At 42.3% G+C, this 26,878-nt stretch overlaps 2 protein-coding genes across 2 annotated transcripts in view; both read right to left on the bottom strand.

The window, feature by feature from the left end:
• Positions 1-21,102, bottom strand: part of LOC132826624 (phosphatidylinositol 4-phosphate 3-kinase C2 domain-containing subunit beta-like) — a 46,615-nt gene extending 25,513 nt beyond the window's left edge. Inside the window, exons 1-3 of the mRNA XM_060842580.1 lie at positions 21,025-21,102; positions 20,849-20,973; positions 8,356-8,473 (exon numbers count right to left, since the gene is read on the bottom strand). Coding sequence (XP_060698563.1) covers positions 8,356-8,473; positions 20,849-20,973; positions 21,025-21,102 — 321 coding nt within the window. The remainder of the gene's footprint in view (positions 1-8,355; positions 8,474-20,848; positions 20,974-21,024) is intronic.
• Positions 21,103-21,611: 509 nt separating this feature from the next.
• The window catches only part of LOC132826623 (phosphatidylinositol 3-kinase C2 domain-containing subunit gamma-like), a 61,361-nt gene continuing 56,094 nt past the window's right edge, over positions 21,612-26,878 (bottom strand). Inside the window, exons 12-14 of the mRNA XM_060842579.1 lie at positions 24,779-24,888; positions 23,455-23,656; positions 21,612-21,676 (exon numbers count right to left, since the gene is read on the bottom strand). Of these exons, the coding sequence (XP_060698562.1) occupies positions 21,635-21,676; positions 23,455-23,656; positions 24,779-24,888 (354 nt within the window). The 3' untranslated portion in view covers positions 21,612-21,634. The remainder of the gene's footprint in view (positions 21,677-23,454; positions 23,657-24,778; positions 24,889-26,878) is intronic.

The raw sequence follows: 26,878 nt of genomic DNA, 5'->3' as shown, positions 1-26,878 counted from the left end.
CTATAAGATCCCTCTCAGTCTCCAATGTTGTAAAGAAAAAAAGTCTTAGCTTGTCCAACCTCTCCCTAAACTCAGATTCTTGAGCCAAGGAAACATCCTTGGAAATTTCTTCTGCACTCTTTCCAATTTAATAACATCCTTCCTATAGCAAGGTGACCAAAACTGAACAGAATACTCCAATTGTGGCCTCACCAATGCCCTGAACAACTGCAACATAACTTCCCAACTTCTACACTCAATGTCCTGCCTAATGAAGGCCAGTGTGCCAAAAGCATCCATCACTGCCCTGTCTATGTGTGACTCCACTTTCAGAGAACCATGCACCTGAACTCCAAGGTCCCTCTGTTCCACTACACTACTTAAGGCCCTACCATTCACCATGAAATTCCTACCTTGATTTGATTTTCCAAAATGCAAGCCCTCACATTTATCTATATTAAATACCTTTTGCTATGTCTGGGCCCGCTTCCCCAGCCGATCGAGGTCCTGCTGCAATTTCTGATAACCTTCCTCATTGTCCACATTACCTCCTATTCTAGAGTCATCTGCAAACTTCTTAATCGTGCCTTGTACATTCTCACCCAAATCATTGATATAGATAATAAACAGCAATGGGCCCAGCACCAATTCCTGAGGCACTCCACTAGTCACAGGCCTCCAGTCTGACAAGCATCCTTCCACTATTACCCTTTGCTTCCCCATCAAATCGATTGTGTATCCAATTTTGCCAGCTCCCTCTGGATTCCAATCGATCTAACCTTCTCAAGCAGCCTACCATTTGGAACCTTATCAAAGGCCTTAATGAAATTCATATAGAGTACCTCCCTGTCTACCACCCTGCCCTCGTCATCCTTCCTGGTCATTTCAATTTTAACAACTTTCTGAGTCATGATCTGCTATGCACAAAGCCATGCTGACTAATCAAACCCTGTTTTTCCAAGTGCACGTATATCTTACCTCTCAGAATCTTCTCATGAATAAAAGTAAAAATTGGAAATTCAGGCAGGAAAGTCAGCACACTTAGTTAATTCTGTTCAGGACATAGTGAACTTTTATGAACAAACCTGAGAAGTGAGGACTTGTCTGAGGACACTTTGTTAACCCTGAATGTTTAGGCTCATTTTTTTTCCTTTAATACAAGAAGCCTAACAATATGGTTCAAGACGTGGCGTTTGCAGGAGTATTGTCAAGAAAAAGAACTATCAGCATTTTCTGCCATTACACTGAAACAGACAGCAAATTCCTGAGTCTGCACATATACACAATAATGTGGAAATCCATAACTTGCTATTATTGATACAAAGACCGTCTAGATGGTGTACTGTTGAAGTACTCCCAGACTGCAATCTCTAAGCAATTAACAAATCAAATAGTGTGCTATTAATCTTCCTGGTGTCCCTCAAGTTTTGATACATGCAGCGACCAATAGCATTTCAAACAGATATGAATTTCCCAGTGATAAATTCAAGAAGTTAAGATTTTAAGACTTTTGTATAATAGATACTGTTAAATCAACATGGACTAATCATGACTTATTAGGCAATTAATACACTAAATGATAGAAAAGTCATTCTTTCACAATATCTTAAACTAGAGAAACCACGGTGCAATTATTACACTGCATCACACTTCACAGAATGTAGTCTTTTTTAATTAATTAATTGGATGTGGACATCATTGATTGGGCCAGCAGTCATTGCCCATCCCTAGTCATCCTTGAGAAGATGATAGCTGCTTTTTTGAATTGCTGCAGTCCATGTGCTCAAGGGAGACTTACAATGCTGTTACATGGATTTCCAGTATTTCGACCCAGCGACAGTGAAGGAATGCAATATATTTCCAATTTAGATGGTGTGTGGCTTGGAGAGGAACTTACAGGTAGTGGTGTTCCCATGTATCTGTTGCTCGTCATCCCAGATGGAAGTCATCATGGATTTGGAAGGTGCTGTCTCAGGATCCTTGGTGAATGTCTGCAGTACATCTTGTAGATAGAACACAGTGCTGCTCCTGAGCATTAGTGGTGAAGAGATTGAATATTTGTGGATGCGGTACCAGTCTAGCTTTGTCCTGGATGGTGTAAAGCTTCCTGAGTGTTGTTGATGTTGCACTTATCCAGGCAAATGAAGAGTATCACATCACACTCCTGACTTATGTCATGTATATGGTGGACAGGCTTTGGGGAGTCAGAAGGTGAGTTACTCACTGCAGGATTCCTACTTTTTTAAAAGCTGCTGTTATAACCACAATTTTTATATGGCTAGTCCAGTTCAGTTTCTAGACAATGGTAACCCCTAGGATGTTAGCAGTGGGGAATTCAGCGATGGCAACACCATTCAATGATGGTTAGATTTTGTCTTTTTTGGACGTGTCATTGTATGGCATTTGTGAGGCTCGAATGGTTTTTGCCACTTTTTAGTCCAGGCCTGAATATTTTCCAGATCATGGCACCCATCTTTTCCAATCAGGTTTGAAGGACCTCTTTTGCTTACAGTGGTGGAGGGTGAATCACCAGGAAATCTTAACAGGGAGAAGTGTCTATCTTTTCAACAAGGTACACTTTATTATGTGCTGAAAGTGATAAGTACCAGGTATATTGACTAGTTAGTTAATAATAACTTAGACTGTCAGGAGCAGAGAATGATGTCAGTAGGTGTGTGGGGGAGTGGTGTTTCTAAGGACAGGAAGCTAGGAGAGATGTTGAGTGTGAGGTTTTGGTTAGGGTGCATATCATTCCATTCAATTCAGTGTCAACACGATGAGTGTGTGATGACCTTTGCCCAAAAGATATACAGTACTCTGCTGCACAGGGTAACCATTACTGATGTGTTTCATTTCACCTTGATCAAAACGTGTCCAGCTATGAACTGAATACCTCACACAAACTGCTGACTATTTACAGATCAGTTGATATCGCCACTGCATACTGAGCAGAATACCGCAGAAGGGCTTTGGAAAACAAAGTGAGTTTAAGAAATTCAGCTGGCAGATAGGTTATAGATTGCTATGTTCTTCACTTAGACAGTCTTAATGGCTGCCACTTCCACTGGATGATTCATAACCAGAAGATTTGAACTTTGAACTCTGCTTTCCACATGCCTCTATTTATCTTGATCACCAAAGTCAGTCAGGATAAATGGTCTCGAACTGAACACAGCATTGGTAATCTGACAATAGCAGGCTCACTTTACCTTTGTTCTATCCATTTGAATTCCTGACCATTTTCCTTACTAGACTCTCTGTTTCAAGAAGAGATGGTTTACATGCAATTTTGGTTTCCTTATTTGAGAAAGGATTTACTGGCATTGGAGGTTCACTAGGTTAATTCTGGAATTGAGAGGGTTGGCTTATGAGGAGAGATTAATTAGATTAGATTAAATTACCTACGGTGTGGAAACAGGCCTTCAGCCCACCCAGTCCACACTGACCTTCCAAAGAGTAACCCACCCAGGCCCATTTCCTTCTGACTAATTTTCCTAATACTATGGGCAATTTAGCATGGACAATTCACCTAACCTGCGTATCTTTGGATTGTGGGAAGAAACCGGAGCACCCAGAGGAAACCCACACAGGCACGGGGAAAATGTGCAAACTTCACACAGACAGTCGCCCAAGGCTGGAATCGAACCTGGGACCCTGGTGCTGTGAGGCAGCAGTGAGGGACTGTGCCACCCCATTGAGAAGACTGGGACCAAACTCATCGAAATTTAGAAGAATTGAGGGGAGGGGGATCTTATGGAAGCATTTAAAGTTATGAAGGGAATAGATAAGATAGAAGCAGGGAGGTTGTCTCCACTAATGAGTGAAACTAGAACTAGGGGGTATTTATTTCAAAATAAATGGGAGCAGATTTAGGACTGAGTTGAGGAGGAATGTCTTCACCCAAAGGGTTATGAATCTATGGAATTCCTTGCCCAGTGAAACAGTTGAGGCTACTTGGTTGAATGTTTTTAAGGAGGAAGTGAGGATTGCAGATGCTGGAAATCAGAGCTGAAAATGTGTTGCTGGAAAAGTCCTGCAGGTCAGGCAGCATCCAAGGAGCAGAAGAATCGACATTTCGGGCATGAGCCCTTCTTCAGGAATGAGGAAAGTGTGCCAAGCAGGCTAAGATAAAAGATAGGGAGGAGGGACTTGGAGGAGGGGTGTTGGAAATGCGATAGGTGGAAGGAGGTTAAGGTGAGGGTGATAGGCCGGAGTGGGGGTGGGGACAGAGAGGTCAGGAAGAAGATTGCAGGTTAGGAAGGTGGTGCTGAGTTTGAGGGTTGGGACTGAGACAAGGGCGGGGGGGGGGGGTAGCGGAAATGAGGAAACTGGAGAAATCTGAGTTCATCCCTTGTGGTTGGAGGGTTCCTAGGCGGACGATGAGGCGCTCTTCCTCCAGCTGTCATGTTGCTATGGTCTGGCAATGGAGGAGTCCAAGGACCTGCATGTCTTGGTAGAATGGGAGGGGGAGTTGAAGTGTTGAGCCACGGGATGGTTGGGTTGGTTGGTCTGGGTGTCCCAGAGGTGTTCTTTAAAACGTTCCGCAAGTAGGCGGCCTGTCTCCCCAATATATAGGAGGCCACATCTGGTGCAGCAGATGCAGTAAATGATGTGTATGGAGGTGCAGGTGAATTTGTGGTGGATATGGAAGGATCTTTTGGGGCCTTGGAGGGAAGTGAGGGAGGAGGTGTGGGTGCAAGTTTTGCATTTCTTGCGGTTGCAGGGGAAGGTGCCGGGAGTGGAGGTTGGATTGGTGGAGGGTGTGGACCTGACAAGGGAGTCACGGAGGGAGTGGTCTTTTCGGAACGCTGATAGGGGAGGGGAGGGAAATATATCCTTGGTGGTGGGGTCCGTTTGGAGGTGGCGGAAATGACGACAGATGATACAATGTATACGGAGGTTGGTGGGTTGGTAGGTGAGGACCTATGGGGTTCTGTCCTGGTGGCAATTGAAGGGGCGGGACTCAAGGGCGGAGGAGAGGGAAGTGGAGGAGATGTGGTGGAGAGCATCATCGACCACGTCTGGGGGGAAATTGAAGAAGGAGGCCATCTGGGTTGTACGGTATTGGAACTGATCCTCCTGGGAGCAGATGCGGTGGAGACGAAGGAATTGGGAATATGGGATGGTGTTTTTACAGGGGGCAGCGTGGGAGGCGGTGTAGTCTAGGTAGCTGTGGGAGTCAGTCGGTTCATAGTAAAGAGCTGAGAGTTCTTTCGGCAGAGCTGGGCAGAAAGGTGGCAAATGGAGTTCAATGGGGTACTGGGCTAATGGTCAGATACTTGGTAGTGTGGATGAGCAGAGGGATCTTGGTCTTCTCCCATTCTTATTTATGATGTTCTTGTGTACTGTATTGCATTTATACTAAACTAAATGTGCACAGATCTGGACAGAAATATGGGCATGGGTTTGGATTGGACAAAGTGCACCACTGGGAGAGTTCTCACATTTCCTGTTCAGCCAAATAGTAAATGCATGTTGCTCACAAAGTTCCAAACAGCACAGTCATCTCTCTCAACCGTTACCTCCAACAGCAGCAATATTGGAGGATCTTGATCCTAACCTCTTTACTTAGCTAGCTCTCATTGTTGTAAGATGAATTTTGTATGTGTTGAATGGAATTGATGATAAAATTTGTGCTCTACTATTTTTATAGCACTGTAAATTGAGTACTGCATTTTAAGTTTGATGAGAGGTGTACCTCAGGGATCAGATGTAGGTCATATGTTCATTCTCTGGATAGACTTCTCGTGGTTTTGTTCATGAAAGGACTTTTTCTTTACATCAGCAATGCTTTCAGAAAGGTCTTTCATATTCTTTGGATTGGCACTATGATTATTCATGGCTGGAACATTTTAGGATCAATATGAAGACAGATGGTACAAATTCAATTAAAGAGAGGTTAAAACTAGGAGCACAGGATCAATACAAACACTGATTTTATGGTGAGATATATATATCTGACGGAATGAACAGAGATGGGTTATAAACTGCAATAAGGCCAGAAAATAGGCACAGGGAATATTGTCAACTTGGGAAATTTGGAGTTGTCTGCTCATTTATATGATCATATCTGTGGTCACCCTTAAGGCACTATTAGGGGACTGCGTACTTGAGTAAAATCACAAGAGGTTAAGCAGCCTGTGCTACTTAGTGCTGTCCTCCACTTCTACAAGTGGAGATCATTTTAACTGGATCAGGTGCGGGACGTTGTGCTGGTGGTGAGCTTTCCCCTCAGAAAGTGACAAAAATGAAAGAATAAAGTAGAGGGTGGTCTCCAAGGTTTACTGAGCGAGTATTGGAGGGCTAATGGCAGGTGAACAGGAAGAGAGAAGTTCTTCATTCACAGAAGATGGGCAAATGCTGTCAAAAGGCAGTGGGAGCAAATAGAGGCGGTTCGTAATCCAGAGGCCCAGGTTGATGTTCTGGGGATGTGGATTCGAGTCCCATCATGGCAGAAGGTGAAATTTGAATTCAATTTTAAAAAATTGAATTAAAAACAGTCTCATGGCAATCAAGTCACCATTGTTGATTGTTGTTATAAACCTATCTGGTTCACTAATGCCCACTAGGGGTATGAAATCTGCCATCCTCACCATGTCTGGCCTACATGTGACTCCACACACTGACAGCGATGTGGTTGAATTTTAACCATCCGCATGGTGATCCTAGCAAGGCAGTCAATGGGCAAAACATGCTATGCCAACCAGTGACACCCACATCCCACATTACAAAAAGCACAGATAGCTGGCTTTTTGTGTAACTGCACAGGCATGAACATGTTGCTGCTAGATGTTTGACAATCTCACATGAATGCTCAGAGTCAAAGAAATCTGAATGCTCATATGTCATACTGTCCTAACTGCATCATTAGCCTCTCACAGTGCTTAATACACCAAGCCAACCCTCAGCTACCAACAAACTCTCTCAGTGACAACTCAAGGCTAAGATTCACACAATTAGCTCCACTATGAGCCTCACATCCACGCCTCACAGTGTGGACACATTGTCAGCTATTCAACTATAGAGGGTCAGGCAGCAGGAATTCGTCAATTCCTGATGGAGGGCTTTTGCCCGAAACGTCGATTTTCCTGCTCCTCGGATGCTGCCTGACCTGCTGTGCATTTCCAGCACCACTCTAATCTTGACTCTAATCTCCAGTATCTACAGTGTCTACTTTCACCTAGCTATTCAACTATTCCAGTCAAACATATTGCACCCACTCGTTGAAAAAACACTCCTCTTTCAGTTCACCACTGGTGGCCACAAGATCTGACTGGAGAAAAGCTAAAAGGCTATATGTCCTCACCCAATGGAAGTGAATAGTGCATGACAGCATTGAAACAGCTTTGACTGAGATCTAGTCTGACTGAAAGCTTAAAAAAATTATAGCAACCTCTAGCTAGCTCCTGTTCCCTCCAATTGTGTGCTCCTGTAAGAGAGGGGAAGTGAATTTGGTTACATCTGTTTGGCTGCTATGGCTCTCATGTTTGAATAGCTGATGGGAAGTATCAGATGACAGTGTGAAGCTCGGAGCAGTGTTGTGTGTCTGAAGGTCTGGGGAATGTAGGTTATTCCTGTGTGATTGATGGGCGAGTGGTGCATAGGACAGAAATTAATGGTGTAGTTGGTAGGATGTGACATTTTAAGATACATTTGTTGACTTTGACCACGCATGCAACTTCAATTAACTTATTCGGCACTGATTCTTGGGGTTGACACCTGTCCTTGACCCCCATTGTTATCAACTCCTACTGCTGCTCATCTGGAGAACATAATATCCCTCCTTCTCTCCCTGTCGTATACCAAGATCTTCTAAACACCAAAAACCTTTATCATCTGTTGCTCTATTCTTCAGTGTTTCCAGGTCAGTTTATCATCAACCTCAACAGCCAGGTAGAATATATGTCTCTATATAAGCTACAGGCCAGCTGGAAGTAGTGCAGAGTAGACTTAAGTGATTCTAGTCACTCATGATGCTGATCCCTACAGATGTATCTAGCTAATGAATGCTTATCATTAGTTAGAGCAGAGATTAATCTAGATTAGATTACTTACAGGTGGAAACAGGCCCATTTTTGGACTGTGGGAGGAAACCGGAGCACTCGGAGGAAACCCAACCAGGCACGGGGAGAATGTGCAAACTCCACACAGTCAGTCACCTGGGGTGAGAATTGAACCCGGGTCTCTGGCGTTGTGAGACAGTAGTGCTAACCACTGTGCCACCGTGCTGCCCACAATGAACAAGTAGCACCAAGTGGTGTGTCTCCTGCATTGCAAACAGACGTAACTTACTGTGTTTCATGATCTCTGCACCTATTTTCAGGGCCATCCCAGTGTTGCTCCCAAATGTTTTAATTGAAGTTTTTTGTGACTTACCTTTGCAACAGGAGGTGAACTATTCAGCAAATACTTCACATACATATTCAACTCATCCTTTCTTTTCCTTGCTAATTCCCTTTCTTTAAATAGTCCCATCAATGGTTTGTAAGGAAATCTGGAACACAAAGGTTTACTGTGGTTATTTTCAGTAAGAAGATTTCACTGGAAGAACGGTTTTGAGAATACTGAGCCTTCCAAATTTGAATTGCTGGATGGGTCAATGGATAGGATGGCCAAATTCAAGAGTAACTGTTCTAAATATCTGGCACAGAAAGCTATTAAGTGCTGTGAAACGCTGTAGTCGATTGACTATTTCAATTGTTGGTTGCAGCCAATTGGACTAAAAAACATTTCTTCCCATTTTGCGTATCAATAACTGGTATGGAATATATATTACAAGGTGAAGTTTTATTGCATACAATGCATCACAATTCCCAATTTCAAAGGACATCTACTGCAACAGTGTGATATTTCCACTCTTCACACCAAATATTCTGAACCCATCGACCAACTTAATGCCAAATATGCTGACTTGTGGATGGATTAATGTTGCAAGCCCAAGCCCATAAATGATACACATCTTGACAATGATGACATTGACTCTTTTCAATCATGATTGAATTCCAGTGTTCAGGATTCGAGAGAGTTCTTTGTTGTCTTGTTTCCCTTTGTCCAGTTTGCTCGCTAGCTGATTGCTAATATTCAGCATAAGAGTGATATTTACCTACAATACAGGAGTTACTAGGAGACAGTTCTTAGACTGTAATCATCACAACATTGTTCGAAACAGAGTCTAGTACACATTGGAACCTTATCCTACTGGTGCTCATGAGAATCTCAATCCTACTAGCCCACTTCAATAGAATTGAAACTGGCTTTGTGTATTATTCAAAGCATATAGCCTGTCTGCAGTTTTGGACATAGTATGTATTTTAAAAGGCTCATTGCAATGGACAGTGGGCATTCAGCCCCTCATTAATTTTGCAACTACAAGAGATTGCAATCCAATCCCTCTTGACTTGCTGTGAATGGTCATTGTTAGATGTTTTAGGGGCAATATTCCACCTCTTTCTTTCTCTCTCTCTTTCTCTCCAGACAGCCAAATTTACAAATGCAGCCACCAAATAGGAACATAAAGCAAAATAGTAAAACTTACTAAGTGAGCACTGTGGTCTTGTGGGTAGCATCCCTAACCTCTGAGGGAGAAGTTCTGGGTTTGAGTCCCACCCCAAGATGGCCAAGGAAGGTACATTCAAATTACAGCTAAGCAAGTTTCTCCTTGGTCTGTGGATCCTCACAATCTGCATCATGGCAACAACAGATTCTCCTGGTCAGCCATATTGTAGAAGGCAATTTAAGTACTGGATATAGGTTTGCTCACTGAGATAGAAAGTTCATGTTCAGGTGTTTCATCATCATACTAGGTAACATCTTCAGTGAGCCTCCGGACGAAGCATTGCTGATGATTCCTGCTTTCTATTTATATGTCTGGTTTTCTTTGGGTTGGTGGTGTCATTTCCAGTGGTGATGTCATTTCCTATGGTGATGTCATTTCCTGTTCTTTTTCTCAGGGGGTGGTAAATCGGGTCCAAGTCAACATGTTTGTTGATAGAGTTCCGGTTGGAATGTCATGCTTCAAGGAATTCTCGTGCGTGTCACTGTTTGGCTTGTCCTAGGATGGATGTGTTGTCCCAGTCGACATGGTCTCCTTCCTCATCTGTATGGAAGGATATTAGTGAGAGAGGGTCAAGACGTTTTTGTGGCTAGTTGATGTTCATGCATCCTGGTGGCTAGTTTTCTGCCTGTTTGTCCAATGTAGTGTTAGTTACAGTCCTTGCACGGTATTTTGTAAATGACATTAGTTTTGCTTGTTGTCTGTACAGGGTATTCAAAAAGAACGGGCATCCAATGAACACAGTCAGCAGATTTCTCAGCAACAAACCCAAACAAGCAGCCAAAACACACCCAGAAACCCAAGCCACTCTCCCCTACATCAAAGACATCTCAGAATTGACTGCCAGACTATTCAGGCCCCTTGGCATCATGACATGACCCTCTCTCACCAGTATCCTTACATACAGATGAGGAAGAACACCATTTCGACTGGGACATCCATCCTAGGACAAGCCAAACAAAGACACGCCGAAGAATTCCTAGAAGCATGGCATTCGAACCGGATCTCTATCAACAAATCCGATTTAACACCCCCTGAGAAAAAGAACCGGAAATGACATCACCATAGGAAATGACATCACCACAGGAAATGACACCACCAACCCAAAGAAACCCAAATACATAAATGGAAAGCAGGAATCATCAGCAATGGTCCATCTGGAGGCTGACTGAAGATGTTACCTAGTATGGTGACGAAACGTCTGAGCATGAATCTCCCAGCTCAGCGAGCAAACTTACATCCAGAACCTCAACCTGAGCTACACATCTTCCCAAAACTGGCAATTTCACGAAGCAAAATAAATCCACTCGAGGTCCATGGTCACCAATGCCCACCGAGAGATATGGTATCTGAAGAAAGAGAAATGACAACCCTGACTGTATGGTGCAGTCCTGACATTGGAGGTTGAATCTACCAGCTGAATCTGATGTTGTTGTGGTTCTGTTCGCCGAGCTGATATCAATTGAGCTTTGAAGAGCTAGTAATCGCTTAAATGACACTCCATATTTAATTTGCATTTGCAGATACATTTTGTATTTCTATTATTTCCCAATAGTTGCTTTAACTAATTTGGAATCCAAATGTTTACTTGATGACAAGCTGCTGGGAAGCTACTGCAGATTGATAAAGGTTTATATTTGATTCTGCGTGTGATTAAACATAAATCTCCCCATCAACTGAGAAACTATACGGCAAGCATTATAAAGGCTGTGGGGTGGGGGGGTGGGCAACTGCTTAAATATAAAACAACAGCTGTCAGCAAAAGTCCTGAAACCTTTGGGAGCAATCTGAAGAATATAGCAGGTAATATGAGGAGTGGGAGTGATTCAGTAAAGAATCCAATACCAGTTACTAATATGTATCTCAGTTATTGTATGAAATTAAACACGCTCCTGAAGCAGTGAATTTAACAATCATTGCACATATATCAAATAGTTTTTTACCATACAGATTTTAACTGGTTTCGTCTCGACTGAGATTAACCCTCAGATGTAGTACCATCCTGATTATAAAGATTTTATTCCTTACTCTTGGATGGGGCCATCAGCTTTGTAAAACAAAGAGAATGTTAAATCAGAATTAAGCCACTATGGCTTGGTTTCGCACATCACGGACAGTGGAGATTTAGAATTCTCTCCCCAGTAAGCTGGTTGAGGCTGGAAGTTTCAAAACCGAAATTGATATAGTTTGGTTAGAGAAAGCTAATGGGGGATTTGGATTGAAGGAAGCTGAATTAAGATGCAGGGAATCACACGTGAAACATGATTCATGAGGAGGCGATGTTGGAATCTTTTCATGGAGGGTGATGGAATTTGAATTCAATCAAAATCTGGAATTACAAGTTTAATGATCATGAAACCATTGTCAGTTATCAGAAAAACGAACCCCCGACTGGTTCACTAATATCCTTTACCTGCTCCAGCCTACATGTGACTGCAGACCCATAGCAATATGGTTGACCCTTAACTGCCCTCTGGGCAACAGAGGATGGGCAATACATGTTGGCCTAGCCAGATGCACAGATATCCCATGAATGAATTTTTAGAAATATCAAGGATAAAGCAGACTGAGTTGCTAAGTAGGAGAAAGTGAGGTCTGCAGATGCTGGAGATCAGAGCTGAAAATGTGTTGCTGGAAAAGCGCAGCAGGTCAGGCAGCATCCAAAGAGCAGGAGGGTCGACGTTTCGGGCATAAGCATTTCTTCAGGAATCCTGAAGAAGGGCTTATTCCAGAAACGTTGAATCTCCTGTTCCTTGGATGCTGCCTGACCTGCTGCGCTTTTCCAGCAACACATTTTCAGCTCTGAGTTGCTAAGTAGCCTTCTCCTACTCTTGTGGAAAATTTTCGTCACAGTACTCCTGTCTCACATTTTGCTTTGTTTGTATATGAGGATATGAATGGCACTGCCTCTAGGTCCAGGTTGTAACATGCATTTTGTTAATGCGAATTAGCTGTAACGCGATTGACAAATTGGGGACGGTGTTTCTAAAAGGGAAACTTTTAAAAGGAGTGTTGGTTGTAATGCGATTACATCGCCAATACTTAAAGCACTGTTTCTAAAGCAGTTTTTCTCTAATGTGGGGTTGCACAAGAATGCAACCATTCTGTTATAGAAGAACTACCTGTGTATATCATACCTGCACGTGTGTGTAACAGATTATGCAAGTATATATGTTTTCTCCAGATGTGTTACAAGTAATTGTGTAGACACGCTGGTTAGGATGGAAAAGTAGGGCAGTGAATGAGCAGCAGAACTGTGATCATAAATTGGCTCCATGTGGTAGCTGTTTGCAATCATCATCCTGAAATTAATTGATGTCTTGACATGAAACTCCTTTGCAGAGAGGCAGAACTTCACACCGCCACTGAATTAAATTGTAGAATTTACCAAAGTTGCAGCTCCTCCTGACTGTGTGAGATGGTTGTTTTCTGTATAACATTGGCGGCACTATCTGAAATAGCTGCACAGAGACCGATATCTTGTCTCCAAGTCACCCTTTATTTACATGTGGAGAATCCTTGATACTGATCCAGCTTCCTCAGATCCAGCTCTCTGAGTGAGCAGAACCTCTGACCTTCCTGTTTATATTTGTCAGTCAAGGCTCCCTGATTGAACCAGATTAACAGCTGTAATGAGGGAACTTGTACTCTATGAGGTCCACCCAGCAGACCTCTTTACAAACACTACACTATCCAACAGGCAATGTAATAAGATGTTCAAGTGGGAGCTTAAAGCAAATGGGGATGTTACATGCAGAAATTGAAACATCAATTTCAGTTCTAGCTTTGAATTAAGAGGCGAAGATCAGTATTTTGTTTTATTCATTCAATGGGATGTGGGTGTCACTGGCTGGGCCAGAATTCATTTCTGCCCATCCCTGGTTCCCTTGGGAAAATGGTCGTGAGCTGTCTTCTTGAACTGCTGTCGTCCAAATACTGTAGGTAGACCCACATGACATATGGGAAGGAATTCCAGGGTTTTGACCCAGTGATACTGAAGGAACGATGATATATTTCCAAGTCACAATGGTGAATGACTTGGAGGGAACTTGCAGGTGGTGGTGTTCCATGTACCTGCTGCCCTTGTCCTTCTAGGTGGCAGTAGCTGTGGGTTTAGAAGGTGTTGTTGAAGGATCCTTGGTAAATTTATGCAGTCCACCTTATAGATTGTAAATGTATCTGCTGCTACTGAGCATCAGAGATGGATGGAATGGATGTTTGTGGATGTTCTAACACTCAAGTGGACTGCTTTGTCCTAGATGGTGTCGCACTTCTTGAGTGTTGTTGGAGCTGCAGGCATCTAGGCCAGTGGGAAGTATTCCATCAGACCCTGATTTGGGCAGGATCCAGGGAGTCAGAAGGTTGGTTCCTCACTGCAGGAATTGTAGTGCCTGACCTGCAGTCACAGAATGTATTAATTCACTTTAGTTTCTGGTCAGTGACAACCCCCACCGTATTGGCAGTGTCAGATTCAGCCATAGGAATGCTGTTGAATGTCAAGGACTGATGGTTGGATTCTCTCTTGTTGGAGATGATCGTTGCCCAGCACATGCTTTTAATCAGCCTAAACCTGGATATCGTCCATATCTTGTTGCATTTGGACATGACCTTGTTCAGTATCTGAGGAGTCGCAAATGGTGCTGAACATTGTGCGATCAGCAGTGACCTTATGGTGAAGGGAAGGTCTATGATAAAGCTGCTAGGACACGAGCCTGAGGAACTACTGCAGAGGTGTCCTGAAGCTGATATGATTGATCTCCAACAATTACAACTGTCTTCCTTTGTGGTCTGTAAAACTCCACAAATAGTGAAGAATTTTCCTCCAATTCATATTGACTCAATTTATGCCAGGATTCATTGACACCAAACTCAATCAAAAGCTGTGTTGATGTAAGGCTAATCACCTTCATTTTCAATCTTAAATTTGCTTTTTTTTTCTCAAATATGGACCCAGGGTGAAAAGTGGTCAATAATAGAGTGGGCCTAGCAGACACCAAACTGAGCATCAGTCAGCAGTTTATTGTTGTGTAAATGCTGTTGATAGCACTGTCACCCATCCCTTGAATCATTTTGCTGACGATCGAGAAGACTGATAGAGTTGGCTGTTGGATTTTGTCTTGCTTTTTGTGGATAGGACAATTTTCCACATTGTTGGTAGATACCAGCATTGAATCTGTACTGAAACAGTTTGTTTCAGAGGCAGAGCAAGTTCTTGAGCACAAGTTTCAGTGTTATTGCTGGAACATCGTCAGGGCCCTTACCCTTTCTAGTATCATAGAACATAGAACATAGAACATGGAACAGTACAGCACATCATAGGCCCTTCAGCCCACGATGTTGTGCCGACCATTGATCCTCACGTATGCACCATCAAATTTCTGTGACCATATGCATGTCCAGTAGTCTCTTAAATGTCCCCAATGACCTTGCTTCCACAACTGCTGCTGGCAACGCATTCCATGCTCTCACAATTCTCTGTGTAAAGAACCAGCCTCTGACATCCCCTCTATACTTTCCTCCAACCAGCTTAAAACTATGACCCCTCATGTTAGTCATTTCTGCCCTGGGAAATAGTCTCTGGCTATCCACTCTATCTATGCCTCTCATTATCTTGTATACCTCAATTAGGTCCTCTCTCCTCCTCCTTTTCTCCAATGAAAAAAGTCCAAGCTCAGTCAACCTCTATTCATGAGATAAGCTCTCCAGTCCAGGCAGCATCCTGGCAAACCTCCCCTGAACCCTCTCCAAAGCATCCACATCTTTCCTATAATATGGTGACCAGAACTGGACGCGGTATTCCAAGTGCAGTCCAACCAAAGTTTTATAGAGCTGTAACAAGATCTCACGACTCTTAAACTCAGTCTCCCTGTTAATGAAAGCCAAAACACCATATGCTTTCTTAACAACCCTGTCCACTTGGGTGGCCATTTTAAGGGATCTATGTACCTGCACACCAAGATCCCTCTGTTCCTCCACACTGCCAAGAATCCTATCCTTAATCCTGGACTCAGCTTTCAAATTCGACCTTCCAAAATGCATCGCCTTGCATTTATCCAGGTTGAACTCCATCTGCCACCTCACAGCCCATCTCTGCATCCTGCCAATGTCTCGCTGCAGCCTACAACAGCCCTCTATACTGTCAATGACACCTCCAACCTTTGTGTCGTCTGCAAACTTGCTGACCCATCCTTCAATCCCCTCATTAATAAAAATTACAAACAGTAGAGGCCCAAGGACAGAGCCCTGTGGAACACCACTTACCACTGACTTCCAGGCAGAATATTTTCCTTCTACTACCACTCGCTGTCTTCTGTTGGCCAGCCAATTCTGTATCCAGGCAGCTAAGTTCCCCTGTATCCCATTCCTCCTGACCTTCTGAATGAGCCTACCATGGGGAACCTTATCAAATGCCTTGCGGAAGACCATATACACCACATTCACAGCTCGACCCTCATCAACTTTTCTAGTCACATCCTCAAAGAACTCGATAAGGTTTGTGAGGCATGAGCGGTGTTGACTGCATTTAATCAAGCCATGCTCTTCCAGATGGTCATAAATCCTATCCCTCGGAATCCTTTCTAACACCTTGCAGATGACAGACATGAGACTTACTGGTCTGTAATTGCCGGGGATTTTCCTATTTTCTTTCTTGAAGAGAGGAATTACATTTTCCTCTCTCCAGTCCTCAGGTACAATTCCAGTGGAGAGCAAAGATGCAAAGATCTTCGTAAGTGGCGAAGCAATTGCATTTCTCATTTCCCAAAACAACTGAGGACAAATCTGGTCCATGCCTGGCGACTTGTCAATCTTAATGTTTGACAAAATTTTCAGCACAATAGCTTCCTCTATCTCTATCCATTTCAGCATGCACACCTGCTCTTCAAAGGTTTCATTCACTACAAAGTTTGTTTCTTTCGTAAAGACAGAAGCAAAAAACTCATTTAAGGCTTCCCCTACCTCCTCAGACTCCACACACAAATTCTTTGTGCTATCCCTGATCGGCCCTACTCTTTCTTTGACCATTCTCTTATTCCTCACATAAGTGTAAAATGCCTTTGTGTTCTCCCTAATCTATTTCTTGATATCAGATGGAATGAATTGAATTGGCTGAAGACTGGCGTCTGTGATGGGACCCCCTAGAGAAGGCTGAGATGGATTATCCATTCAGTACTTCTATCTGAAAGTTGTTGCAAGGCTTCACACTTGACTTTTGTGTTATTGCACTGTACTCCCTTTCATATTGGTAGAATCTCCTCCTCCCGTGAGCTATTTAATTGTTCACCACCATTCGCATCTTGATTTGGCAGTTCGTTGTGGAATTGGCTACATCTGCCGCTTGCAGATATGCTGTCTCGTACCGAAGTAGTCCTGTGTTGTATCTTTATCACCTTGACACCTCATTTTTAGGTGCTGTTCCTGCCATGCCCTCCTACACTTGCCATTGAACCAGAGTAGAGCCCCTGGCTTGTCAGTAATGGTCTGTGGTTGCTGATGGGCCACAGTGTCTCATGGATACAGAGTCTTGAGTTGCTAGATCTGTTTGAAGTCTGTCCCATCTAGCACAGTGATAGCACCACATAACATGTTAGAGGGTATTTTCAATGTGAAAACAGACATTAGTCTCCACAAAGACTGCATGATAGTCACTTCTACCAATTCTGTTATGGACAGATGTATCTGTGATAGGCAGATTGATGAAGATGAGGTCAAGTTTTTTTTTCCATCTTGTTGGCCACAGGACACAGGTCTAGCAGCCTTTTCCCTTTGGACTTGCCCAGCTCAGTTGGTAGTGACATTGCTGAGCTAGTACCAGTGGTGGATAATAAAGCCCCTTCCACACAAAGTGCATTCTGTGTCCTTACCCTCTCTTAGTGCTTCCTGTAGCTGGTGCTGAACATGGAGAAGCACTGATTCGTCAGCTGAGCAGATGCAATATGTGGTAACTAGCAAAAGGTTTCCTTGCAGACATTTGATTTGATGCCATGAAACTTCATGGGGTTGGGAGTCAATGTTGAGAACTCCCGGGAGCAACACCCTTGCTCCCTTACACCACTATGCTGCCACCTTTCTGGGTCTATGCAGTCAGTGGGACAGGATATACCAAGGGATGGCGATGGTGGTGTCTGGGACATTGTCTGTAAGATATGATTCCATGAGTACAACTGTGTCAGGTTGTTGTTTGACAAGTCTGTGGGACAGCTCTCCCAAAGTTGCCATTAGCCCAAGATGTCAGTAAGGAAGACTTTGCAAGATTAGCAGGGCTAAATTTGTTATTGTCGTTAGTATTGTCTTGGTTGATGCTCAGTGGTTTGTCCAGTCTCATTCCTTTGTCTTTGAGACATTTTAGCTTTGTTCTACTTTTTATTCTCTACTTTTTCTTGTTAATTATATAATTTTATATTAATTACAGAAAGGGGTATTATTATGGGATCGTAATTACAGAAATAAGAAACATAATTTTGGTTTAAGCCAATTAGAATAGTCTTAGCATTGTCCCGCAGGATACACAGGGTGCAGTTCCAATGGTTACTCTGATGTCATGGGTACTGGTATCTTCTGGAACTGCACCTAGCCTTAGAGGCCTTCTGCATGAGGAGATTGCTGGAGTACTGTACACCTCAGGGAAGTTTTCAATGAACAATGACTAAGTGTTGGCTTGTGGAGGGAGGAACTCCCTGCTCCCAATAACAGAACTAACACTCCAGCTCCCATCTGTGAGCCAATAAATCATCCAGTACCCTGGAGTATTGCAGACTTGATTTGCTGAAGTCATCAGATTCCCAATATTTCCATAACACCAACTACAAGAAACTGTGAGAGAAATCTGAACTTTTCTTTTGGTAGGCAATCAGGCTCAGGGTGCAAAAGGTTAATTTCTCCACTTCTGAAAAACATTTAATAGCAATGGTGCTAAAAGAAAGAGAAGCTGGGACTTAATGAGCCACTAAAACTTGTAACTATCAGTTTGAGACATTGGAGTGGGGAAAGAGTTTTAGTGCATTCCAATACCTCCCAGAGAAAAATTGCACATGCAATTTTGGACTGGTTTCGTTCACTATGTAATACATGTGGGTTCCAAGGGTAAACATTATAACTACGTATGGGACCCACACTGTAAGGCCTGATGTTAGTATGAATAGCCACCCAAAGATTTAATTCTTAACACAGATTAAACACTATGGATTGGTCGAAGGATGGGTGATGATTTGGGGTGATGGGCTGCTGAGGAAAGGGGAAGAAACAGAGAAAAAGAAAAGTGGATTTCTCCTTTTTCCCATCGGGCATGAACTGGACGTGCACATCACTGAGGATCTTTATTTGGCAGGAAACTCCAAGTAAGCAGCAGCTTCAGTGTGTGTAGTGATAATAATTGGTGGGATGCAAGTAGGCCCATACTGAGGGCAAATAAAATTATGCTCTTCATGTTAGAAGAATAAGAAATGTGTAAATTCTGCTGAGGGAACAGTATCCTCTTTAGCCATGCATTCAATATAGAAAAATCAGCAGCATGGTTTACAGCTCTTGTGGCTATTTTCACCTTCTACATGAAAAAGCAAAATAAATGTCAAATGTGTGGACATTTAAATAAATCATTACAAGCAAGGCCAGAAACAAGAAACTAATTCACACATTCCTCCAGCACCCAGCTTTCAACACTTGAATTGTAAAGGTCTGGTTCTCATTTTGAAACTCACAGGCTGATGAAACACGAAAGCAAATTCTTCAGCTCCCATGCAAATACAGCTATACAAATTCATCGCTCTGCTCAATTTCACACAGCAACCTGTCAGTCTCAAGTTGCATTGACATCACATTAATTCAGTTGATGGACAATTGTTAACCATGAAGCCATTGTCAACTGCCAGAAAAACCCATTTGGTTCACTAATGTCCTGTAGAGAAGCAAATTTGCCATCCCTACCTAGTCTGACGCACATGTTTCTCCAGACCCACAGCAATGTGGCTGACTCTTAACTGCCCTCTGGGCAATTAGGGATGAACAATAAATGCTGGCTTAGCCAGAGATATTCACGGTCCATGAGTGAATAAAGAAGAAATGAGAGTTCTCATGGTTATCAAAGGACATAGGTGGCATAAAGAAACCCTGAGCATAGGCAAGCCTTAAATGGTCCCATTTCCAAAATTTAGATGTGTAAAATCCTACTGAATGAAATGACTCAGTGGGAAAAGTCAAGAAATTCATTCGGCTGTAGCCATTGAAATTGTGAAGCAAGAAGCAGGAAGGTTAATGCCACATAGAAGCAAAATCGTGCAGATGCTGAATATCTGAAACAGAAAATGCAAGAGAAACTCAGCAGATCTAGCAGCAGCTGTGGAGAGAGAGAAATAGAATTAACATTTTGATTCGGGTAGGACTCTTTTTCGGAGCTGTAGTAATGTTGACTTCTACAAGAGGAAACATACCCTCTATATTGGAGCCAGCTGTAACTATTTGGCAAATTTGTTTTCTAAGTTACATGCTATCTCTGAGTGGCCATTCCAGGCTGTGCAGTTGGGCATTAGTGGGTGCCTGGAGAAGGGCTTTGTTCAGTTCTCACAACCAAATTTAAATAAGGGATCCTGCATGCCCTCGGAGTAGACTCCTAAGTTAACAACGTGGTTTTCCTCACCAATGTGGGGGGCTCAAAACACAACCCTGATTTGGATTTTACTGTGTTTGGACACCTGCATCTTCCTTCCTCCCTTGGTGCATTCATGTCTATACCACCTCTCTGTTGGGTCAAAGCTTGAGAACTCTCATTTCTTTTTTATTCACTCATGGGCCGTGAATATCTCTGGTTAAGCCAGCACTTATTGTCCATCCCTAATTGCCCAGAGGGCAGTTAAGAGTCAACCACATTGCCGTGGGTCTGGAGAAACATGCGTGCCAGACCAGGTAAGGATGGCAAATTTGCTTCCCTACAGGACATTAGTGAACCAAATGGGTTTTTCTGGCAATTGGCAATGGCTTCATGGTTATCATTAGATCCTAACTTCCAGATTCTTCATTTAACTCAAATTCCACCATCTGCTGTGGTGGGAATATTGAGATTTCCTGTCCCCGTGACAAGATAACTGAGTAAGGGAGAGAAGGAGCTTCCATCTTTACTGAAGAGCAAGGCAGCGTGAAAGTTAGATTGTCAAAGAGGTACCTGATAGCAGTGAGGGGAGTGAAGGGCAGTCTTCAAGACAGGGTGAGGACAGAGAATTAGGCATTATAGGATCGAGGGGTAGTTGCATAGCAGGGGAATGGACTGGATGATATTTTAAAGGAAGTGTCTTTAGTGTGCCAAACTGCCTAATAATCATTCCTTACCTCGGTAACTCAGATGCTGGAAAGCAGCAGTGAAGCTGTTTGTTGAGTTCAACAAATTGATTGAAGTTTCTTTCAATGAAGGAAGCCTGACTCTGCCCTGCTCGTTCCACTTGTATCTTATAAAACTGAAATGAAGGCAGATGTAGGAGTAGTTAGGAAAATCAGATAGATTCTACCTGTACGACTTCAAGCTGATTAACTGTGTGGTAGGAGCCTTGCACAATATATTCCAAGATTTCAGCGTAGATGCTCATTACTGGGGTTTATGGCATCTGACAAGCAGCACTCTTGAGCTACTTTAAGGTTGATAGAATGTAACCTTCCTGACCTCTGTGCATTTTCCACTTAGTTATCAGCGTTTTTCAGCTTGCTGAGTGAGGTTTCTTTACGAAATAACTGCATTTGCAGAGTCCCCAGATATATTAAAAGAGGAAAGATGTTGTCTAAAACATTGCATTGGAATGTAGCGCTCTCATCTGCAGCTAATTAATTCACTGGGTCAACCATAAGTCAAATCTAAAAGAGTTATGACTTGCTTGCAAGGAAGGTGGGTCCTTTGTGCTCTGTAAACACTGTGTGAGTAGGATTATTCAAGTCAGCTTGCTTTATGTTTCCAGCTGTATTGGAATTCAGTATTGCTCATTTAATATGTTTTTAGGTTTTACACCCAAATGATGTTGTAAACATTCTGTGATCACGTAATCTCTGCTGGCAGGGTTGGCAATTCTGTTGGGCCGATTTCTGGAGGTTTCAACACATGACGTCTCAAATTGAACCACACTATCATTATCCTCCTATCATTGGTCCAGCATCCAGGCACATTGCCAACTGCAAAACACAAATTGGAATAATCCGCATGTTTGTCAAACAATTCTTTCAATCCCCTGCCTACCCCGCTTTCGAAAGTGGTCAATAAAAAATAAGTGGAATTATTCATAGAACCCTCATTGTTTTAATGCCCAAATGACTTCTCTTCTGCAATGTTTGAAGCAATATGCTGGAGACCAGTCTTCAATTCCTAGTGAATGGAGGACACTGGAAGTTGCCAATGCCTGGTGGTTCAAACTGATATATTAGTCACCTGAAGTGGGGAGTAATAGAATTCTGTCAAGGTTCCAGGTTTGATGATCAGTTTGAGCTGTGCTGCTGAGCTCAGCCTGGGAGCTGGCCTCGTGCACCAGGTAAGAGAAGTCTTTGATTATGGTTCAGGGATGACTACTGGATAAGGCATCATGTTTACGATGTTGTTGTGCTTGAGTGCATTGACTTGGCAGTCGGCTGCTTTTTGTTTATTCATGGGTCCAGGGCATCACTGATTGGGCCAGCAATTATTTGCCATCCCTAAATGTCCATGGTGCTGGGCACAGTCACTCACATTGCAGTGGGTCAAGAGTCACATTAGGCCAGACCAGGCAAAGCTGGCTGTTTCCTTCCCTGAAGGACATTAGTAAATCAGATGGATTTTTCCAACAATTGGCAATGGTTTCATGGTTATCATTCGACTCTTAATTCTAGATTTTTAAAATTGTATTCCACCACTCGTCATGGCAGGATTTGAAACTGGATCCCTAGAATATTACCTGGGTCTCTAGATTAACAGTCCAGCAATAAAATCCCACTAAGCCACTGCCTCCCTGCTGGCCTGCTTTTGACACCCATCCCGAATGATGTCATTTGGCAGAGGTAATTCAGGGCAAGTACTATTCATGAAAGCAATTCCATCACACTGACAACAGACAGAAAATAAATAGTTGGACTCTGACATCTGACTGCCAGCTGGAGGTTAAGGTATACCATTGCTGCTGGAATGAACGTTTATCTTGTGTTGGCACTGATAAATAGTTAACACGTTTTTAAAATTCATTTTGGGATGTGGGTGTCTCTGATTTTCTTGCTAACCATGTCTTTCTTCATTCCTTAATTGTTGCCCTAGAGAAAGTGTTGATGGGCCCTTTTCTTGAACGTGTGCAGTCCAGTGTAAATACACCCACAGTGCTGTTTGGGAGAGATTTCCAGGATTTTGACCCAGCCACAGTGAGGTACAGGTATTATTTGTTCAATTTATGATGGTTTGTAATTTGGCAGGGGGATTACAGGTGGTGGTGTTTCCAGCTATCTACTGCCCCCTTGCCTTCGAAGTAATAGAGGTCCTGTGTTTGTAAACTCTTGCTGAAGAAGCCTTGTTGAGTTGTCCTGAGTTGTGGGCAGTGCTCATTGTAGCCTCTAACTTAGTTTCTGAATTAGTTGAACTTGGCACTGGAACCAGTTTCAGCATCATCTCCACCCCTTGCAAGACCCGGAAACCACACAATCTGCATGTGGTTTCCAAAGTAAATTAAACTCTTTCTGCTACAGCCAAGTGCAATGTAGTTACTGAATTTGCATACATTAATACGAAGTGTGAACTGCTTGTGGACTTTCAATAATCTCTGTTCCTGTTGCACCCTGCACACTCAGCTTTACCTTTTAAAAAGAGACTGAATGATTTCTTAAACTAAAAGTGAGTTTGTCTCAGAAAGAATTTTCCAAAACTCATAATTATAAAATTTTTCAAGTCTAGTGTCAACCCAGTGTTAAGCATATGTCTACATCTCCATAGTACTTACATAATCCTTAGGAGGAACAATTTTCTTCTCATAACCACACACTGCCACACAGCTTATTAGACCGTCTGTCTCTAATGTATACTTTTCTGGTGCAAAGGTCAGGCTTGGCTGGACATCTGGGCCTACCAATTTCATCTGTGCTAAGATGTGGGCGACAAAATTGATCTTCACTGGTAAGCTTCTCAGGCTCTCCTTTATCAAGCTGGTGATGAAAAGAATCAATTTCACTGGTCTGTGTCATAGAATGTTAGACACTATCGACATCCAATAAACACCTTCAGTTACACTGGAACATTTCCAGTGCACTGGCCTGAATTTTAATAGTTATGCATTGTGAGTTCATTTGAATTTCATGCAATCTGTTCAGTGATTGTAATGGTGAATAATTGTGAATCTTTTACAATTACTTCTGCGCTGTAGAGGGACTTCGAGTTGCTTCTTATTTTGTATAAACTCTGTACATCTTATGTTTGAGTGTTGATTTTCAGCTTTCACTGGTGATTTGTGACGAAACTCATTTAGTAGGCACCAATGGTTAATATATTTACAATCGATATTTAACAATTTATTGAAAATGTATAATACATTTAGGAAATGAGGCTTGGGAAATAAATAATGGGAACCAGTAAATGGCAGAGGGATTGAGTAAATATTTTGCACCTGTCATCAGAGTGTACGAAAGCATTCCCGAAATACTAAATAATCAAGGGACTACTGTATAGTGATGAGGGAGGAAGGAAAGAAATAAACACAAGAACTATCAGTAGAGAAAGATTCTGGGGAAAACTGGGGGGAGGAAGTTGGGGTGTTAAAGGCCAATAGTCTCCTGGACCTGATGAATTGCATTTTTTTTTCAGCAAAGGAATTGCAAAAGCTTAGCCATCATAGATAATACAAACTGCTCCACATATTAAATATTCTGTTCCAAATTTCATTTATCAACCTGGAGTCCTATTGATTGTATTCAATTTTCTTTTTGAAATACATGAGTGTAAAGTGTTAATTCACATAATCCCTATTAATGCAACACTTATGCTATGACATATTTCTCAGCAACCCTTCTACATTTAAATGATTGACTGGGGAGGGCTTACTGCCAAGTAATTCTGGAGAACCTTGAACATCGTCCCAGCCATTGACTGCTTTGCTTCATTAATCAACCATTTTACTGTATTAATTACAAAGCTTATTTGTTAAGGGTTGGTGTAATTAGCTGTCTGGTCTATGGTACAAACTTATTTCATTAAATTTATCGAATTTAGACAGAGAAGGAGCTGGGACAAGTTGCATAGTAAATAGGAAAAGCAAAAACTCAACTTTCAACCTTGTGAAGTAAGAGGTGGCCTGTGCATCCGAGTCCTTTGGTCGCAAGTTATTGTGAACGTACTTCAGGTCCTGGACTTCAGCCAGCTCAGGAAGTCCAGCTGACAGCATCTGAACAGGCAAGAATGACAGATCTGTTATTGTTAAATTACAGAGTCGGTCCCAGAAGCACAAATTACAGGCAATGCCATTTCGTTGCACACAGTGGCCCCCAGAAATCTGGAATTGTGCTATTTTTCTCATCCATTATAGGTACCTGCGTCCTATATTTACTTGGTATGATCTTGATCATAAATCTTTCTTATTATTAGCACATCATGGGGAACTTATTCGAGTAGGATGATGATGTAAGCATTGTCTATCTTTACTTAAACCTTTTCCTACACCCTCGGATTGAACCTAATTTGAAATAACTTGCTTTAAGTATGACTTGGTGACACCATGGCTTAAGCATCTGGAAACCTAGTGAATGCTGTGGCCAACAACGTATCACCTTAGCCAGTGAAATGTTAGCTTTGAGAAATAAAGAGGTGAGATAGAATGAGATCAGATGCAGAATCAGAAAGAAACAAATATAAAAGATTGCATGAAGAGAAGAAGGGAAAAGCAAGAGAAAAACATTCAAATTTCCAGTAATAATTCACTGCCTGAAGAACTAGTGTTTAAATCTACTATTTAAATTTACTGTCAAATCTACTGTTTAAATTATTCCTTTTCTGGGCCAGAGATCTTGATTGGCTGTCGTTAATATTTGTCACAGCCTTAAAGGGGAATTATGCTGTTAATTAATAGGTTTAACTTCCTGCAGCAAGTTAACTCAAGAATTAGTAACCAAATCTAGAAAATTCTTAAGGGTATGATGCTTTTTGTGTGAAGCAAATGATTCGAGTCAAAGAAGCTGGAAAAGCACAGCCGGTCAGGCAGCATGCGAGGAGCAGGAGAGTCAATGGTTCAGGCATAAGCATCAACTCTCTTGCTTCCTGGATGCTGCATGACCTGCTGTGCTTTTCCAGCACTACACTCTTCGACTCTGATCTCCAGCATCTGCAATACTCACTTTCTCCTTGAAGCAAATGGTTGACGTATATATTGACCAGAAAGTTCTGAAATTCACAGGTCATAATGTATAATTTAATTCTATGAATTTGCTGGGCAACTTGTACGTTAATAACCCTGTCTGTTACTCACTATTGTTTTCTGTAAGCTGTGATCCATAACACTAAAAGGCTTCAGGATTTTCCTTAACCCTGTTTGCTAAAGATATTTCATGACCCCTTTTATCCTTCTTAACTCCTGGTTTCAGATTGGTCTTACTTTCCCGACATTCTTCCAAAACTTTGTCTGTTTACACTCACCTAAACCTTATGTGTGCTTCTTTTTTCCTCTTAGCTAGTCCCACAATTTTACCTGTCATCCATGGTTTTCTAATCTTGCCAATTCTATCCTTCATTTTCACAGGGGCATGTCTATCCTGCAGTCTAATCAATTAAAGGCAATTAGCAATAGGCAATGAATGCTGGCCGAGTCAACAAAGTTCACATGCCATGAACAGATTATGTTAAAACAAACCAAAATCCTTGCAACACTTTAATTCTGGAAAGGCAAGAGAGGAGATTTTGGTTGAGCTCACAGTTGGGTTGGGTACAAAGGAATGTTTCCCCTCAATGTCAGATCATCTGGCAAGGCCAATGTTGTTATGATGCACAGGATGATCCAAAGAGTGTGAGGTTTACCACTGCTCTGTGCTGGTAAGAGGTATGGTCTTAGACCATTTCAAAAGTATCAAGCTGCACTGTTGGAAGTCCTTAACACTTGGCTATTATAGCCTGAAGCTATGACCCTGGAAGAACAGAGTACACTTACAACATATCTGGAAAATGGAAAGTCTACTTATATCAATTTCTTTAAAAGTTATTTTGGAGATGGTTATGAACAGTAACAAGCTTCATGCATATCACACACCTGGCTCACCAAATAACCGTGCAATTGTCATGGTACATACTCTCCTATTGGGTGACCTGTTTCTGTAAGGAACCAGCATGAAGTCAGCATGACCAATGGGAAGAGTAGGCAGGGAACAGATGATGAATGCAAAGGGGCA

The sequence above is a fragment of the Hemiscyllium ocellatum genome, chromosome 23 (genome assembly GCF_020745735.1).
Source record: "Hemiscyllium ocellatum isolate sHemOce1 chromosome 23, sHemOce1.pat.X.cur, whole genome shotgun sequence".
Classification (NCBI taxonomy): Eukaryota; Metazoa; Chordata; class Chondrichthyes; order Orectolobiformes; family Hemiscylliidae; genus Hemiscyllium; species Hemiscyllium ocellatum.
Note: the sequence above shows the minus strand (reverse complement) of the source record. Positions and strands in the feature narration are given on the sequence as shown.